General features: G+C 41.4%; 1 protein-coding gene across 3 annotated transcripts in view; it reads right to left on the bottom strand.

Moving 5' to 3' along the window:
• The window catches only part of SLC4A8 (solute carrier family 4 member 8), an 83,216-nt gene that overhangs the window by 9,801 nt on the left and 56,066 nt on the right, over window positions 1-17,349 (bottom strand). For 2 of the 3 annotated variants that reach the window (XM_031650482.1, XM_031650484.1), the window contains exons 17-22: window positions 14,061-14,174; window positions 11,114-11,275; window positions 10,023-10,274; window positions 6,209-6,277; window positions 4,918-5,091; window positions 2,429-2,566 (exon numbers count right to left, since the gene is read on the bottom strand). In XM_031650482.1, the coding sequence (XP_031506342.1) occupies window positions 2,429-2,566; window positions 4,918-5,091; window positions 6,209-6,277; window positions 10,023-10,274; window positions 11,114-11,275; window positions 14,061-14,174 (909 nt within the window). Of the gene's footprint in view, window positions 1-1,690; window positions 1,802-2,428; window positions 2,567-4,917; window positions 5,092-6,208; window positions 6,278-10,022; window positions 10,275-11,113; window positions 11,276-14,060; window positions 14,175-17,349 lie in introns of those variants that run through there. The other variant, XM_031650483.1, reaches the window with a different exon arrangement.

The raw sequence follows: 17,349 nt of genomic DNA, 5'->3' as shown, positions 1-17,349 counted from the left end.
TTTTTTTTGAGACAAAGTCTTGCTTTTTCATTTAGGCTGGAGTGCAATGGCATGATCTCAGCTCACTACAGCCTCTGCCTCCCCGGTTCAAGTGATTCTCCTGTCTCAGCCTCCTGAGTAGCTGGGATTATAGGCATGCACCAACATGCTTGGCTAATTTTTTTGTATTTTTAGTAGAGACAGTGCTTCACCATGTTGGCCAGGTGTCGAACTCCTGACCTCAGGTGATCTGCCCGCCTTGACCTCCCAAAGTGCTGGGATTACAGGCATGAGCCACCACACCCAGCCTTTTTTTTTTTTTTTTCTTTTGAGACAAGATCTCTCTCTGTCGCCCAGGCTGGAGTGCGGTGGTGTCATCTCACCTCACTGCAACATCCACCTCCCAGATTCAAGCGATCCTCCCGCCTTAGCCTCCCAAGTAGCTGGGACTACAGCACATATCATTAAGTATCATTACAAAATGGCATCATTAAGTATTTTTTAAAACTTTATTTTTAGGCCAAGCACAGTGGCTCATACCTGTAATCCCAACACTGGGAGGCTGAGGCGGGTGGATCACGAGGTCAAGAGATCGAGACCATCCTGGACAACATGATGAAACCCCGTCTCTACTAAAAATACAAAAATTAGCTGGGCATGGTGGCGCGCCTGTAGTCCCAGCTACTCGGGAGACTGAGGCAGGAGAATCGTTTGAACCCAGAAGGCAGAGATTGCAGTGAGCCAAGATCAGGCCACTGCACTCAGAGCGAGACTCTGTCTCAAAAAAAAAAAAAAAAAAAAATTTATTTTTAAACTGTTGTACAATAGTCTATTGTAATATATTTACTCTAATTTTCTTTTTTTTCTTTATGCCACCACAATTAAAATATTTTGTCTACATTGCTAATTGTATCCTTAGGATAAATTTAAAAATTAGAGTTGCTGGGCCAAAGGGCATATACACTTTTAAGACTCTGTAGTTAAACTGCCCTCTAAAGAGATTTATGCAACTCATATTACCACTTTTAGAGTGTGAGAAGCCCATTTCAATTACAGTCTTGCCAACACTTGTTTTTATCTTTTAAAAATCTTTGCCAATTCGACAAGTAAAAATAATGTATTCTCCTTGTTTAAATTTTCATTTTTTTATTTTTTAATATTTATTTTCATTTCATAAAATCCAGATGCTGCACAATCATTTCTTTGATTATTAGTGAGAATGAAATTTTTGTCATAGGGCAACTAACCATTTGTACTTCTTTTTTGTAAATTATATATGTCCATTGCTCATTTCAATTTCATATTATTCTTATTAATATATAAGAATTATTTGAATAGTAAAGATATTAACACGTCTCAACTTATCTGTTATTTTTAAATTCTGTTTAGAGTTTTGGATGCCCGAAAGCATAACATTTTATGTAGTGAATTCTATCAATATTATCTTTAAAGTTTTCTTCCATTGACTTTATATTTTATAATTGTTGAAGCTTATTTAGAAATACAAGACTTTTGTTTTGTTTTCTTTTGTTTTTTTTTTTCGAGATAGGATCTCACTCAGCCTAGGCTGGAATGCAGTGGCATGATCACAGCTTTGCTGCAGCCTCAACCTCCTGGGCTCAAGGTATCCTCCCACCTCAGCCTCCCAAGTAGCTGACTACAGGTATGTGCCACCACATCCAGTTAATTCTTTTTATTTTTTTTTTTAGAGACAGGGTCTCATTATGTTGCCTAGGCTGGTCTCAAATTCCTGGCCTCAAGTGATCCTCCAGCCTCGACTCCCAAAGCCCTGGAATTACAGCAATAAGCCACTGTGCCTGGCCTAAAAAAAAAAAAGTCTTTTAAAAGTTTTTTCAAAGGACACTATTTTAGGCACTAACTGTATTTGGAAACACTTCCCAGCTCACTCATTTCTTGGTCTGGTATTTTCATTTTGCTACACATTCTTTCTTTGCATATATAAGCCATTTATTGAGGGTCCATTGTGTAGATGACAAGATGCCAAGTGCTGAGGGAAATGAAAAAAGATAGAAAGTCCTATGCAAGTTATTTTTGCATGGTGCCAACCACAGCACCATTTGCAATTAGATACATTACAAACATTCTAGGAAATAATGGGTCTTATATATTTTTCAAATTAGTCCTTTTGAAAGAATGTGAGCCATTGAATCTGTTAATAAGGGCATATTGTATGTTCACATTCTAGGTATGAGCCTGGTGAGTAGATTGTAGACAAAGGAAAAAATAACTGGTTGTCAAACCCAAAAATGAAGAACAGACAGGAGCAAGAATCCCTAATCCATTCTCAGCTGAGAGCATCTTTGGAGGTAAACTTCCTAGCTCCTAAATATAACCCTTGGGATTCCAGACATGCCAACTTTTCATGTGGCCTTTCCTATGTTCTGTAATTTGAGGCCCCCAGGTATACAGTTGGTGCAAGGACTATGACCTCTTCCTCCTTGGCCTTCTTTTTGGCATCATCCAACTTCTTCTTTTTGCTTTCAGGCATGAGATCATCTAACCAGCTCAGCTCTCGCTTAGAGAAACAGAGATCCATGACTTTCCTGACAAAGACCAAGGCCAAAACCTGAAGAAAAATGAAAAAAGAAAGTTAATGAAAGGTACAAATTTCCTTCCTGGACTTAAAAGCAAAGCCTTATTTTTACAGCAGACTAGGACATTTCAAGCAAAATCAAACTCATAAGAATCATAACTGTCACCATTTATTGAATGCTTTCTTTGTGCCAGGTAACATATGTTATATACAATATTTTAACTACCACAATAGCTCTACAACTTAGAGAGCAGCTAACTGGATTCTGTCATTGAAAAGATGAGCTCCTCATCTGCAGACGGCTAGAGGTCAGCAGGAAGGCTACAGGACAGCAGGTGGGTAGAAAGCTTCTGCTGGAGCTGGGCCATGGTGAGACCAGCCACAGCCAGCCCAAGCATTCCTCACAGTGGGATGATGGGTTCTTAGAAGATCATCTTTATTCCTTCTGATCCTTTGCCTTTACATTCCCCTACCCAAATCCTTGCTTTGGGCCTGCATCATGTGTCTCCAGTGGTTTTTGTCTCTGCCCTCTGGCCTGGCCTGACACTCACTTTCTAAATGAGGAAACTGAGGCCCAGAGAGAAAGTGACTTGCCTAAAATCTGACAGCTGATTTCCCCAATAAAGGTAGGTCCAGGGCATCCCAATTGCTGCTCCACTTTCTTTCCATGAGGGCCATTTTAGCCAAAGGAAAACAAAGAATTAATCCTGTCTGGGTGGACTGGTGTTCATCAGCTATATTTGGTGACTGCACAAGGAATGAGGCAAATCAGGCTTATTAAATTCAAGTACATTTCTCTCTGATTTTAGTGACTACTTTCCTGATACATCTGGAATTGATAGGATCCCTTCTAGGAGTTCCCAGTAATTTACTATTTCTTTAACCCATGAATATAACACACAAATGCAAAGCCTTATACGTATTCTGACAAAATTGAGAAACCCACCAGGAGGTTGTGGATCTAGAAGATTAGAAAAAAAATTAAAGATAGAATTTCCGTATGATCCAGCAATTCCACTCCTGGTATATTCCCCAAAGAATTGAAAACAGAGACACTAACAGATATCTATAAAGCCATATTTATAGCAGTATTATCGACAGGTGAATGGATAAACAAAATGTAGTGTTTACATATAGTGGGATACTATTCAATCTTGAAAAGGAAGGAAATTCTGACACATGCTACAACATGGATTAACCTTGAAGACATTAGGCTAAATGAAATTAGCCAGTCACAAGCTGGGCGCAGTGGCTCATGTCTATAATCCCAGTACTTTGGGAGGCTGAGGCAGGTGGATCACCTGAGGTCAGGAGTTTGAGACCAGCCTGGCCAACATAGTGAAACTCCATCTCTACTAAAAATACAAAAAATTAGCTGGGCATGGTGGTGGGCACCTGTAATCCCAGCTATTAGGGAGGCTGAGGCAGGAGAATCGCTTGAACCTGGGAGGTGGAGGTTGCAGTGAGCCAAAATCGCGCCATTTCACTCCAGCCTGGGCAACAAGAGTGAAACTCCATCTCAAAAAAAAAAAAAAAGAAAAGAAAGAAAAGAAATTAGCCAGTCGCAAAAGGGCAAATTGTGATTCACTTATATGATGTACCTAGAATAATCAAATACATAGAGACAGAAAGTAGAATGGTGGTTGCCAGGGGCTGAGGGTATGGGAGAATGGGGATTTAGTGTTTAATAGGTGCAGAGTTTCAGCTTTGCAGGATGTAAAAAGTTCCAGAGCTGGAGGGTGGTAATGGCTCCACAGCAATGTGAATGTACTTAATGCCACTCAACCGTACACTTAAAAATGGTAAATTTTATAGTTATAATGTTTTACCACAATTAAAAAAATAACAATGATAATAAGAATTTAATTCAACCCAAATGTCCATCAGTGACAGACTGGATTAAGAAAATGTGGCACATATACACCATGGAATAGTATGCAGCCATAAAAAAGGATGAGTTTGTGTCCTTTGTAGGGACATGGATACAGCTGGAAACCATCATTCTTAGCAAACTATCACAAGAACAGAAAACCAAACACCGCATGTTCTCATTCATAGGTGGGAACTGAACAATGAGATCACTTGGACTCGGGAAGGGGAATATCACACACCAGGGCCTATCATGGGGAGGGGGGAGTGGGGAGGGATTGCACTGGGAGTTATACCTGATGTTAATGACGAGTTGATGGGTGCTGACGAGTTGATGGGTGCAGCACACCAACATGGCACAAGTATACATATGTAACAAACCTGCACATTATGCACATGTACCCTAGTATAATACCCTTAGTATAGTACCCTTAAAGTATAATAATAATAATAAATAAATAAATAAAAATAACAATGATAAAAAAAAAAGAATTTATTTTTTAAAACCACCTCACCATCATTGGGAAAACAATGGCAGCTGGAGATGCCTTGATGACCCAGAGCAGGACGAGACAGGTCAGCTGGATGAGGGTGAAGAGGTGCACTTTGCGCAGTGGCACATGCCGCAGGTAAATGAAATCTGGCTGGTGCTTTGCGGGCATCCCAAAGAGCTTTAGACGATCAAAGAACTGAAAGGAAGGAACTGGCATTTATTTTCTGGAGGGCTCTCTGGGTCGGAAGCTTTTAGACCCATTCATATCTCTTACATCACCTGCTCTGAAAGGTAGGTAACACCATTTCCTCTGGACAGAAATGGAAACTGAGACTTTAAAAGACCAGGCAATTTGGCCAAGGTTAGTAAGTGGCAAAGTCATAATTTGAATCCATCTTTTCTAATTCTAGGTTCAAACTTCTTTCTCCCATCCCACTCTGTGGCTCCTAAGAGAGCTCTTTCTCAGGGGGTGTTGGAAACAAAATTACATCTTTTTGCTTATTATCAAAACCAAATCTCTTACTTGTTTTAGGAGTTTGGAGCTATTCATTGATTATTTATAGTGAAAAGATAAAATAAAACCTCATAACATCTTAGATATATAAAAAATGATCATCCTTACAAAAAGGAAGAAAGAGAACCAGAGATTAAATAATCTGCCCAAGTTCATATTAGAACTCAGTATATAAGAATGGCCATTGGGCATTCCATTCAAACAAAGAATCATAAGCCTAAGTTACTATATTATCTGGAATACCCAAGTTATCAATGACAAGCTCCTGATTTTTCTTTTTGAAAGACTTAGAGCAATGAGTTGATGGATGGAAAAATGCAGAGTATAACAAGAAGTGACATCTCCTTACCAGGAGCAACTCGCACTATTCCCCCATCTCTCTTCTGCCAGTGAACCCCCTCAAAGTTAAACACCCCATTTTTACACTTTAGCCTGACACTACACTAGATCTGTCCATGAGTGAAAGCCAGTTTTGTTCTTGATCAACCTTTCAGATCCAAGTTTACCGGCACCTGGCAAAGCACCTAATGTTTAATACGTGCCAAAAAAAATTGTCTGTTGAATAATTAATGAATGACTGGGGCCATGACATCAAGCCAGACCACCCTGAAAGTCTCTGTACTCTCCTGCCAACATGGCTGTTTTTCTCCCTGTATCCAAATAAGTGTCTAAAATAGCCTAAGTGGCAAGACTAGGAAATAATTTTCTCAAGAACTGGTTGCGCTTCTCTTGGGGAGCTGTCTCTCCCTGGACAAGACATGCAGTGAGAAGAAACTTCCCTGGCTGAACCATACAATACCTGAATTCCCTGTAGTGAAGAAACTCCCATGTAGAGGAAAACTCCATAGAGTACTGGCATTGGAATAAACTGAAGACAAAAGGACAAGAAAGGCCAGAAATTAAATTTGGTGTCACAGCACACTCAAAACTATATAAACTTTTAAATCTCCAAGAATGAAATAAAGCCACAAAATAGCTGCAGAAACATTGCATTAGTTTCTGCTGCTTGTGGGTGACTTAGGAGTAGAAGCAAAAGCAGAAGCTGACAATGATAAAAATCACTTGTTCAAAAATGAAATGATTACAAGTAAGTTAGGCCTCCTATATCAGCCATCTGGCTCTTCCTCCTCCATGGGGATGGGCACACATACACATACACACACACACACACACACACACGCACACACACACACACCCCTCTCTTATAGAAATAATGCCTTTTAAATCTTCTGTAATCTCACAATCACCTCCTCAAGGATTTGATGCATTTTAACGTGAACCAAAAAAGCTTCCATTTTTACTGACCAGTGGCTTGAGGGCAAGAGTGGGGAGGTATCTTATCAGAGAGGTAACAGTCTGGGGGGAAACACCGACATTATTATATTGCACTTGAACATCCACATAGTATTTGAATACGACTTTCTGATCACATCATGTCTATCAACCTAGGTAATCTTCAGATTGATTCTGAGGTAGGGAAATTGGGCCTATAGAATCAAGGCAAGGAAAGTCTCAGAGCTGAAAACTAAAATGGACTCGTTTTTATTTTAGGGCTAAAGAATATTCCCAAACCTAATTCTTAGACTTAGAAAATCCCTCCAAACTAACACTGGAACAGAAAACCAAACACCGCATGTTCTCACTCATAAGTGGAAGCTGAACAATGAAAACACATGGACACAGGGAGGGGAACATCACACACCAGGACCTGTCGGGGGTTGGGGGCAAGTGGAGGGAGAGCATTAGGACAAATACCTAATGCATGTGGGGCTTAAAATCTAGATGATGGTTTGACAGGTACAGCAAACCACCATGTCACATGTATACCTATGTAACAAACCTGCACGTTCTGCACATATATTCCAGAACTTAAAGTAAAATTTTAAAAAACAAAGAACTAGAAAAACCCCCCATTGGATTTTATGTTCCAGCTGTAGAGTGACTAGCATGCCAATTCTATGCTGTTTGTGAACTACTGAATAGTGTCCTAAGAGAACTGTCCTGAAGCAGCTAGAGGAAGGCCCAGTGATGGCCACTGCCATGGCTTCATGGTTCTATCTTGGAGAAGCAGCAACGTTTAGGCTCTTCCAGATGGTGCCTCAACCAGGTGGGAGCGGGAGTTGGGATGGGGACAGGGAATATGTGGTGGGAAAGGGGCATGAGGAGAGGTGGGTGGTAAGGTTGAGTGGAAAGTGGGGGGACAAGAAGATGGTTCAGAAATCCTTCCCATCCCTCTCAGTTCTTACCCTTGAAGGGCATTTGTGGTACAGGCTGGGGTGGTTGAAGATTTGCCAAAAAGAAGGAAAGAGGAGGCAAGGGAGACAAGGCAGTGCTCCAGAATGATTGGTACCTGGTAATACAGCTGTAAAGTTTCCTTCTTACCCCAATCTCCCAAATGCAGGCCTTCCACCCACAAAACATTTTTTTAATGTTCAAAGTATCCTCTATCTGTAGTGGAAAAAAAAACAAAAAAACAAAAAAACACCCTCTCTTTCAGCCCCACTTCTCATCCTAGCCACTGCTATTTTTCCATCCTGCTTCACAGAAAAACCTCCTGAAAGATTTGCCTGCACTCTTTACTTCTTTCCCTCCTATTCACTCTTTAGCCACCTATAATTGGATTTCTACCCTATAGTTCCACTGAATTCCTTCTCTGATAAGATACCCTCAACTCCTGCCTCAAGTTACTGGTCAGTAAAAAAGTTCCATGTTAAAATACACTAAATCCCTAAGGATTTGGAAAAATTTTGAGATTATGGAAGATTTAAAAGGCTTCATTTCTGTTAAAGAGGTGTGTGTGTGTGTGTGTGTGTGTGTGTGTGTGTGTGTGTGTGTCTGCCCATCCCCAGACAGGGGTGGAGGAAGAGCCAGACACGGAGGCCTGTAATTTAACTTACATGTAATCATTTCATTTCAGAACACAATGATTTTTATCATGGTCAGCTTCTGCTTTTGCTTCTACTTCTAAATCACCCACAGGCAGCAGAAACTAATGCAATCCACTGACTCTGCTCTTGTCAGATAACCCGAGGCCTCCAATGTTGCTAAATCCAATGGCCTTAGCTTAGTCTTCATCTTCCAAGATGTGTCTACCCAATCCCTCTTTCTTGAAACATTGTCCTCTCTTGGCTTCCCTGATACCACATCCCCCTAGTTTTCCTCCCACCTCTCTGGCAACTCCTTCTGAGAGTCTGTTGCTATCTCTTCCTCTACCCAACCTCTAACTCTGCTCTTCTCCCATGTCCCACTTCTCTTTTATGTCTTCTCTTTTCCCTGAGCTCTCTCATCTATTCCCTCGGCTTTCAATACCACCTATGTGCTGGTGACTCTCAAATTTATATTTTATTCCAGAAACCTCCTCTAGCCTCTTCACTTAGATGACTCCCAGACATCTCACTCCAAATCTGATCACAGCCCTACCCCTCACAAAAATCATACAATCTTTTCCATCTTCATAAATGTCATCACTCTCCACCAGATGGTCAAGTCAGAAACCTAATAGGCTTCTTCGATTTTTCTATTTTCCTCACCCCATTCCACATCCAGTCAACAATTGAGACCTTTGGGTCTGCCACCATGCTATATAGAAGCTATGCCTTTTTATCTGTCCCTGCTACCAGCTTCCTTATCCAAGACACCAGCATCTGTTACCTGCAACAGCTTCACTGGTCTGTCTGCTTCTATTCTTCCCTAGACATCAGCCAGAGTGATCTTTTTAAACTAGCTGGATCATGTCCCTCTCCTGTTAAAACCCTTCAAAAGTTACCTTACCCACCGTCGACAAGGCCCTATGTGACCCGCCCCTGCCCCTCTTTCCTTCTCATTGCACTGTGCTCTTGTCTTGACTCAATGCCCATGAGCTACATGGCCCTGACATTTCATATCACTCTTTCCCACCTCAGGGCCTGACTAGACTGCTTTTCGCTTTTCTCCCCTCCTTCCATGCCATCTCCCACCATCCATGGCATGACTGGCTCCATCTCATCTTTTTTTTTTTTTTTTTTTTTTGAGACGGAATCTCGCTCTGTCTCCCAGGCTGCAGTGCAGTGGTGCAATCTCGGCTCACTGCAAGCTCTGCCTCCTGGGTTCACGCCATTCTCCGGCCTCAGCCTCCCAAGTAGCTGGGACTACAGGTGCCCGCCACCACGCCTAATTTTGTTTTTGTATTTTCAGTAGAGACAGAGTTTCACCGCGTTAGCCAGGATAGTCTCAATCTCCTGACCTCATGATCCGCCCGCCTCAGCCTCCCAAAGTGCTGGGATTACAGGTGTGAGCCACTGCGCCCGGCCTACACCTCATCTTAAATAGCATCTCCTCAGAGAAGTCTTCTCTGACCACCCTAACTAAAATAGACCCCTCTGAATTCTCTATAGTGCCAGAAAGCACTGTGTATTTCCTTTATATCACTACTCACATTCTGTAGTTATCATGTTTGTTTTCTTAACTAATTTTCTTAACTACATATTATCTGCCTTACCCCTCTAGAATAAACTCTTTCAGGGCAGGAATTTGTACATATATCTGTTTGGCACCACTGTATTTCCAGCACCTGGCAGGATTCCTGGCACAAATCAGGCCCTTGATATTTGCCGAATAAGTGAAGGGATGATTACCTTTAAGATAGCCGTCATGAAGACTGAGCAGCCCATCAGCACAAAGATCATAAGGCCTGTCACTCTTTGTTCTCGGATGCCCAGGAATTTGGGCTGTTCTCCAGGAGCAGAGCATTCAGATTCTAGCTTGAGGCTGTTCACATGTGTGATGGACAAGACGGTTGCAGCTACAAACCAGGGCAGGCCCATGATGGAGCAGACACCCAGCATGATGGCCACCATCAGTAGGTCCAGGTGGTAGCCACAGCCTTTCTGTGGGGAAACACATCAGTAGGCTAGCTGTAGTCGGGCATAGAACAGTGAGCTAGGGGTCTCAGGCCCAAAGCAGGAAGGGGTGTATGGATAAGAAGGAAGGGGTTCAGGGATCCAAGAGGAGTCTTGTAGCCCCTCCTGGTTAGGAGGAAACAAAGAAGAAAAAGGGGAATCTTAGCCTGTCCTATATATGCCAATATTGATTCTTTTTCCAAGTGCCTCTAGCTTACTCTGAGTCTTACACATTCAAAGATCCATTCTTCTCTGGAAGAGTAATCAGACACCATGCCACATCTTGACCATTCTAGATGGTAGAAACTATAGGAGTTAGAGATAAATGTCCTTCTTGGCTTCCTACCACATACCGCCAGATCCTTGACAGATTTGGATGTTGCTTGCCTGCTCTGTTACTTCCCTAGGATCCTAGGGTTCCAGTTTCAGCCTAGAAACTATAGTAACAGACACCAATGGGAGAATACCTGCCTCTAGGAAACAGTGGCCCAGGCCCCTACCTGAACCTCAGGAAGACAAGCTGTACAGCTGCTTGACCCAAAGCATATAGCTATATAGGGATCACCAGGAACTCTACCCAATCACCTTCCCCACAGGTGTGAGAGGACAGTAATGGAGTCCACGTTGCTTTCATACCATACCACCATGCTCCACTCTAGTCTCATCTCCAAAGCAATCTTTGTTAATAAAGAATGGAAACCTCTTATGAACCTCTTCTATGAGATTTTATAGTTTCTGGTCTAGATGTGCTTACCCTACAATTAAAAAAAAAAAAAAAAATGTAACAGATTGCCATAGCAGCCTTCTAGGTCAGAACCTATTTTTACCTTGAGCTTATGTTCCTTCCTGTTAATAATGACAGCTGTGATCTGCTGATCCATGAATATCAAGATAGTGCAGAGAAGAGCTGGGATAATTGCAGCTATCACAGTCCACCAGGGATTGGGGCCAATGGGATTAATAATCCATCCGCGATCATCCCTTGTTGGCTAAGGGGGAAAAATATATTATTTTGGTATTTTAAGTTATAGTTATTAGGGTAAAACATATCAAACTGGATCACAATATCCATATTTCTTTTTATTCTTGAGTGAGGGTTCTTAAAAAAAAAAAGGCATGAAATACAGCAACTCCTTAGGAAATCTATGACCTTGTTCTGAAACCATTCCCCAGAGTTAAAGACGCCAACGACTAACAGAAATTCTTGGGTTTGCAGAGTGGTAGATAAGAAAAGAAACAACTTGCTGAAACTCCCTTGGCACATGGGACCCAAGGTAGCATGAAGAGATAACTAAGAATGCCTGAGGACTTTCCAGACCTCCCCTTTCCTTCTACCAATAACCTACCGTCCCAGAATCCACCCCTAAACCTTTTCTAATTATTGCAGTAAAGCCAGTGCAGAGAGACAGATTTGAGCTGAATTCCTGTCTCCTTGTTAGTAAACTTGAAATAAAAAACTTTTCTTCTCTGAAAAACCTGGTATCATAGTATTGGCTTCTAGCACATTGGGCAGCAAGCCCCTTTTGCTCAGTAATAGTTCCAAATCCCCTTTGAAACAGTCAATCTTCAATTATCAATTTCTTGTGAAATATTCATTAATCTTGCACTTCCTTCCACTTACTTTCCAAACCTCTGTGTAGAGAGAAAACAATTGTATCTCAACATTAATCCAATTAAAATATAATTAACAACTATATCTGTTGTCAAAAAAATTTAATGACTTCCAAAGACAAATATAAATAACTTAGACTATTCTCCTACTACTTCTCTCCAGAGCCATATAATGTGTGTCTACAGCATAAACAAAGGCAAAGTGCAGCCATCTGCATGGCATCTCTTGGGCTTTGATAGGACTGGATTGCTCCAACGGTCTTCTCCCATCAGTAGTGAAACAGGGGTCCAGCCATCAGAGACCTCAGAAGGAGCCTAAGATGGCTAAAGTTGGGGGTTTGTTTGACCTAGGATCCTCTCTAATTCCCCTGTAATACAACTGTTTATAAATCTTATTGGGGTGTTCACAACATATCTAAACTCACCTAGATCCTTACCCTACCCCTGCAGTGTACTCTGAGGAAGACAAGTTCACCCTTTTTTGGCAAGTGGTGCTAGAGGATAAAAGGCCAGGGACACCAACTGGCCCAGAGTTGACCCAAACTCAAGAAACAAAGCGTAGACTGTTATATTTGATTTGGTTCCTTATTACTATGGCTCTAGGATTCAAAGACGCTTTAATAACATCATCAAGTCCAAAATTATGAATGGGTTAGCTTCTAAAAGTTTACAGAATCTATGTTTCCTTAGTAACAATGTTCTAAGTGGTAGTTAAGTTCTCAGACCAACACAAAAACTTATTAAATAAACCCTTAATGATGTTATACCCTAGTAATAGTACTAGCCCTCAGATTGGGTCTTGGGAGTTAAGTGTCATGTGGTACAACAGGGAGGGACAAAAAGAAGAAAACTTCTTCTCTGCCTCCTGAAAATGGAGTCTGTCATGAGCAACATATTCTTTGACATTCTCCCGTTTCCCTTTCTCCCCTGTCCTACCTCCCAGAGGCCTTCTTCACAGATGTCCCAGAAATTCAGTGCCTTCTGACTATCTTAGGCCTATCCCTTAGGGAACCTTTCCAAAGACTGCTTAATGTTCCCAAATTACCTATTTTTACACAAAATCCATTCCTCCTGAAGCACTGACCTCAGCTAGGTATTAGAGAGAAAGCTGATTGTGCTCATTCACACAAAGGTGAGAATGCCATATTCTAGAAGGTATTATACTTACAAGAGGGATTGGTTAGTCCATAAACTTCCAACTGGTGGCATTTCAGCAAATTCAACAAAATTAAAAATTTTCAGACAATATGGAAGAAGGTATTTCAACAGGCCTACTTCACGGGTAGAGAGAAAAAAGAGAAAGGAAAGGGACAACTGAAGGGAGCATTTAGAAGTCAGGGACTGCCTTTATTCCTGTCGGCCTTCTCCTCACTAACTTCTGCCATTTTCCTACTTCATAATTCTTCTCAAGGTACTGAGTACGTACAGATTTTCTCTCCTCTCCACCCTATGGGGATCTATGGAACTGAGCTCAGCTTTTCCATCTTCTTTGTCTACTTAGTCAGTGCTCCCAAACTGAAATCGATTTGGAGTCCCCAGGTATTGATATTTGTTTGACTTTTTGTACAGGTTCTTGAAAAATACCATATATTAGAGAAAGTTATACAAACAATGAAATCAGATTGAGATGATTTCAAAAGAGATGTCATGATTACTCTGGCAGGGGCCCCAGACTCCTGATGATGCTCATCTTAGTTCCATTCTCCTCCTTCAAGGAAGGGGCACCATCCTTGAAGGTTCAGGCCAAGTCCTTTACCTTTTTCATCCTTCCCAGTGCCCTTATACAGCTGATGCTCAATGGAAGTGCTGTTAGCAAGGCTTGTTCCAGAGACCCATGTTTCCAGTGTCTTGAATATATTTATGTAAACGTGCACATCCCATTGTTTAAATATTAATATATTAAGAACAATAAGTGGTATTAATAATAATAATAATACTTTTCATTCATTAAACAACCTTGGTTTTTCTGTTCTCTGACTTTTCTGACTTGAATTCAACCAAGTCTGAAGTTTGCTTTTCTAAATGACAAGGTGTGAGGAGCAAGGTTCAGATTTAGAGGACTGTAAAACTCATGATTAGAATATGAAAAGGCCTTTGAAATTTACTTGGCATCAGAATGTATGAAATTACATGAGTGCACCAAGCACTCTGAGATCTGTTTACCTTGAACACACTGGGAACTTGAAGCTTTGGTGATGGGACTCCAATCAAAAAATCAATAATCACCATTGTGAAGATAGTGAGGAAAACAGCAAAGTCACTCACCATGGAGCGTACCTGGCATGAGAAAGAAGTGGAAACATGTTTTGGCAGGTCAAATACAGTAGAAAAGAGGTTAGTATTGTAAAAGGCTTAAAAATCCTCAGAAGAATGTTTTCATCTTATGGTTGAATTAATGCAAGCAAATTTAAACAACAGGAATATGTTAATCGCCCAATTAATGCCCATAAAGTGTGGATATGATGAGGGAAAATGAACCCTCCTGACAAATGCTAACATAACCCAGACCAGCCTCTGAAGAGTTATGTTTGGGGCATTTAGGGCAAAGTTGGGACTGTAGTTCTGAGAACTTGGATTTTCTGGGACCAGCCAAGGTCTTCAGTGCTAGCCAAAAACCTCAGCAGCAGCATCAACTCCACTTCTCCCTCATACCCAATATCCAGTCTATTTGCAAGTCCTATTGGCTCTCCCTTCAGAACATATCCCAAGTCTGATCGCTTCTTACCACCGCCACTGCTCCCACCCAGATCCAAGTCACCATCAGCTCCTGTTTGGGTAATGGTAGCAGCCTCCTGACTTGCTTCTGCCTTTGCCCTCCAGTGTTTTTTAAATGCAGCCACTGGAGTAATCATTTGAAACATAAGTTGGGTCATGTCACTCCTCTATCAAAACCCTGAAATGGCTTCTGGGCCAAAAAGCCTTCTTGGCCTGAGGGCCACACAACTGGCATCGTCACATCTCCCACCTCAGCTCCTATTGCTCTCCTGCTTGCCCACTCTGCTCCAGACACACAGACCACCTTGCTGTTTCCTTAAACATGCCAGGCTCACTCCCACCTTGGGGTCTTTGTACTTGCTCACGCCTCTACCTAAAATGCCTTTCCTCCAGGTAACCTCTTGGGTAGCTCCCTCACGTCTTTTAGATTCAACTCAAATATCACCTCCTTGAGCTCTTCTCTGATGATCCTACTTAAAATCGGCCACCTCCCTCCCCACAGAACTTCCTGTACTTCTTTACTGCTTTATTTTCCACCATGGCACATATCTCTATTTTGTTGGAGATTCCCATCCAATTTAGGATCCATCTTAAAAGGACTGCCTCACTTTATAGTGTGGCTTTAATAAAATACAGTGCCTGGCAAATGACCCGTGCCTGCCTTAATCTAAGTTTCCAAAAGAGTGAGAGCAAAATATATCTTAGCCACATGTAATATCACTGGTACCTTAGCCTGACTTCACTTTGGTTTGAAGCCCAAGGTTTCCAGTTCCTCCTCCATGGTTTTGTTAGTTCTTCTCTGAATGTAATATAAATTCTGAGTATCCACTGCCTCCCCATCCCCAACATGAAGCCCACTTGACCATCCTGGGGCCCAGTGGCCCTTTTCTCTTCTGAACTCCTACAGCACATACATCTCAGTTGGGCATCCAACTGTTTACTACTGTCGCATATGGCACCTGATTGTTTCATGTGTTTTTCCTTCCTATCTGATGACAGATACTATCTTCTAAATTTCTGTTGCATCCCCCTAGCACTTCACCCAGGCCTGAGCAAGTAGTCAGTACAGAATAGCCACTTGTTAACTATTTGTCCTAATAGGAAACAAAGACCCAGAACTTATTTAATATGTACCTCTCATGACTGCCATGTAGGCTCACTGAAGTCTGTGTTCTAGTCATATACGGTTGTACACAAAATATCTAATTAACTGAGTCCTCCTCCCATTTATGTACCCTGTATTGAAAATGTGCCTGGCTGAAACCTCACTTACAGGAAAAACCACCATTTCCTCCTGATTTGAGTTCCCTTTCTTTTCTTTCTCTCTCTTTTTTTTTTTTTTTGTTTTGTGAGAATAGCTTTAATTTAAAACACTTGAAGCAATAAATCCCCTATCTCTCTTTCCATCAGAGGCAAGTATTCTTCCCCCAAATTGGATGTAGTTTAAACAACAACTGTGACTAGTGAAAAACGAAACAAATACAATCTCTTTCAGGAAGCAGCATTAAAACCTACTGGGCTGGTGGGTACCAGCAACAGGCTCAGCCTCCACCAAGGCCGAGAGAAGCAGCACACTGAGAGCAGCAAGACTTGCATGGTATTTCACCCAGCTTTGGACAGACTCAACAATACCTGGGGTAGGGGGAACCACAAAAGAATGATGCCTAAAATGAAACACATATGCTCGTCTCCCTCATGTGGCTAATATCCTTGGCACCTAGAAGATGCTAGAAAAATAAGTGCAAAGGTAGCAGCTCCCAGGCAAAGCTGAGGGAAGACAGTTTGGGCCTTATTTGCTTTTGTTTTTAATTGGGGTCTCACACATACATTGGTTTTCAGGCACAAAATTTTCTGCTTTCTGGGAGGTGTTCTGTGCCACACAGTGCTTCTGCCTCCAGCAAAAATATTTGTGTTGTTTCTGTCTATTTGGATGCTTCACTGAATTACCTTCTCCCTATGGTATTTCACTGCCTACCCCATACCATGTAAGTGTAGAGTAGCATGTCCAGTAGAATTACATTAGCCAGGCCAGGCACGGTGGCTCACGTCTATAATCCCAGCACTTTGGGAGGCTGAGGTGGGTGGATCACTTGAGGTCAGGAGTTCAAGACCAGCCTAGCCAACACGGTGAAACCCTGTCACTATTAAAAATACAAAAATTAGCCAGGCATGGTGGTGCACACTTGTAATCCCAGCTACACGGAGGCTGAGGCAGGAGAATCACTTGAACCCAAGGAGGTAGAGGTTGGAGTGAGCCGAGATTGTGCCACTGTTCTCCATCCTGGGTGACAGAGTGAGACTCCGTCTCAAAAAAAAAAGTATGTTAGCCATATGTCTAATTTTAAATTGTTTAGCAGTCACATAAAAAATATAAAAATAAGTGAAAATAACTATAATATTTATCAAATTATCATTTTATTTAATAGATATATCTAAAATATTGTCATTTCAGTATGTAATCAATATAAAATATTGATGAAACGTTTTATATTCTTTTTTGGTACCAATCCTTCAAGATCTGGTATATATTTTATGTGTACAGTACAGTCTCAATTTGGCAAGCCTAAGTTCAAGTGGCCATTTGCCACATGTAGCTATTGACTACCCACATTAAATACCGCAAGTCTACAGAATCTTATGCAAACTCTTTCAGAGTGATTTACTGAGTGGGAAATCTCTGTGACACCGTGCAGGTCATCTTATATTACCAACCTAAGAGTGCAGAACTTTTTTTTTG

Source organism: Papio anubis, chromosome 9 (genome assembly GCF_008728515.1).
Source record: "Papio anubis isolate 15944 chromosome 9, Panubis1.0, whole genome shotgun sequence".
Classification (NCBI taxonomy): domain Eukaryota; kingdom Metazoa; phylum Chordata; class Mammalia; order Primates; family Cercopithecidae; genus Papio; species Papio anubis.
Note: the sequence above shows the minus strand (reverse complement) of the source record. Positions and strands in the feature narration are given on the sequence as shown.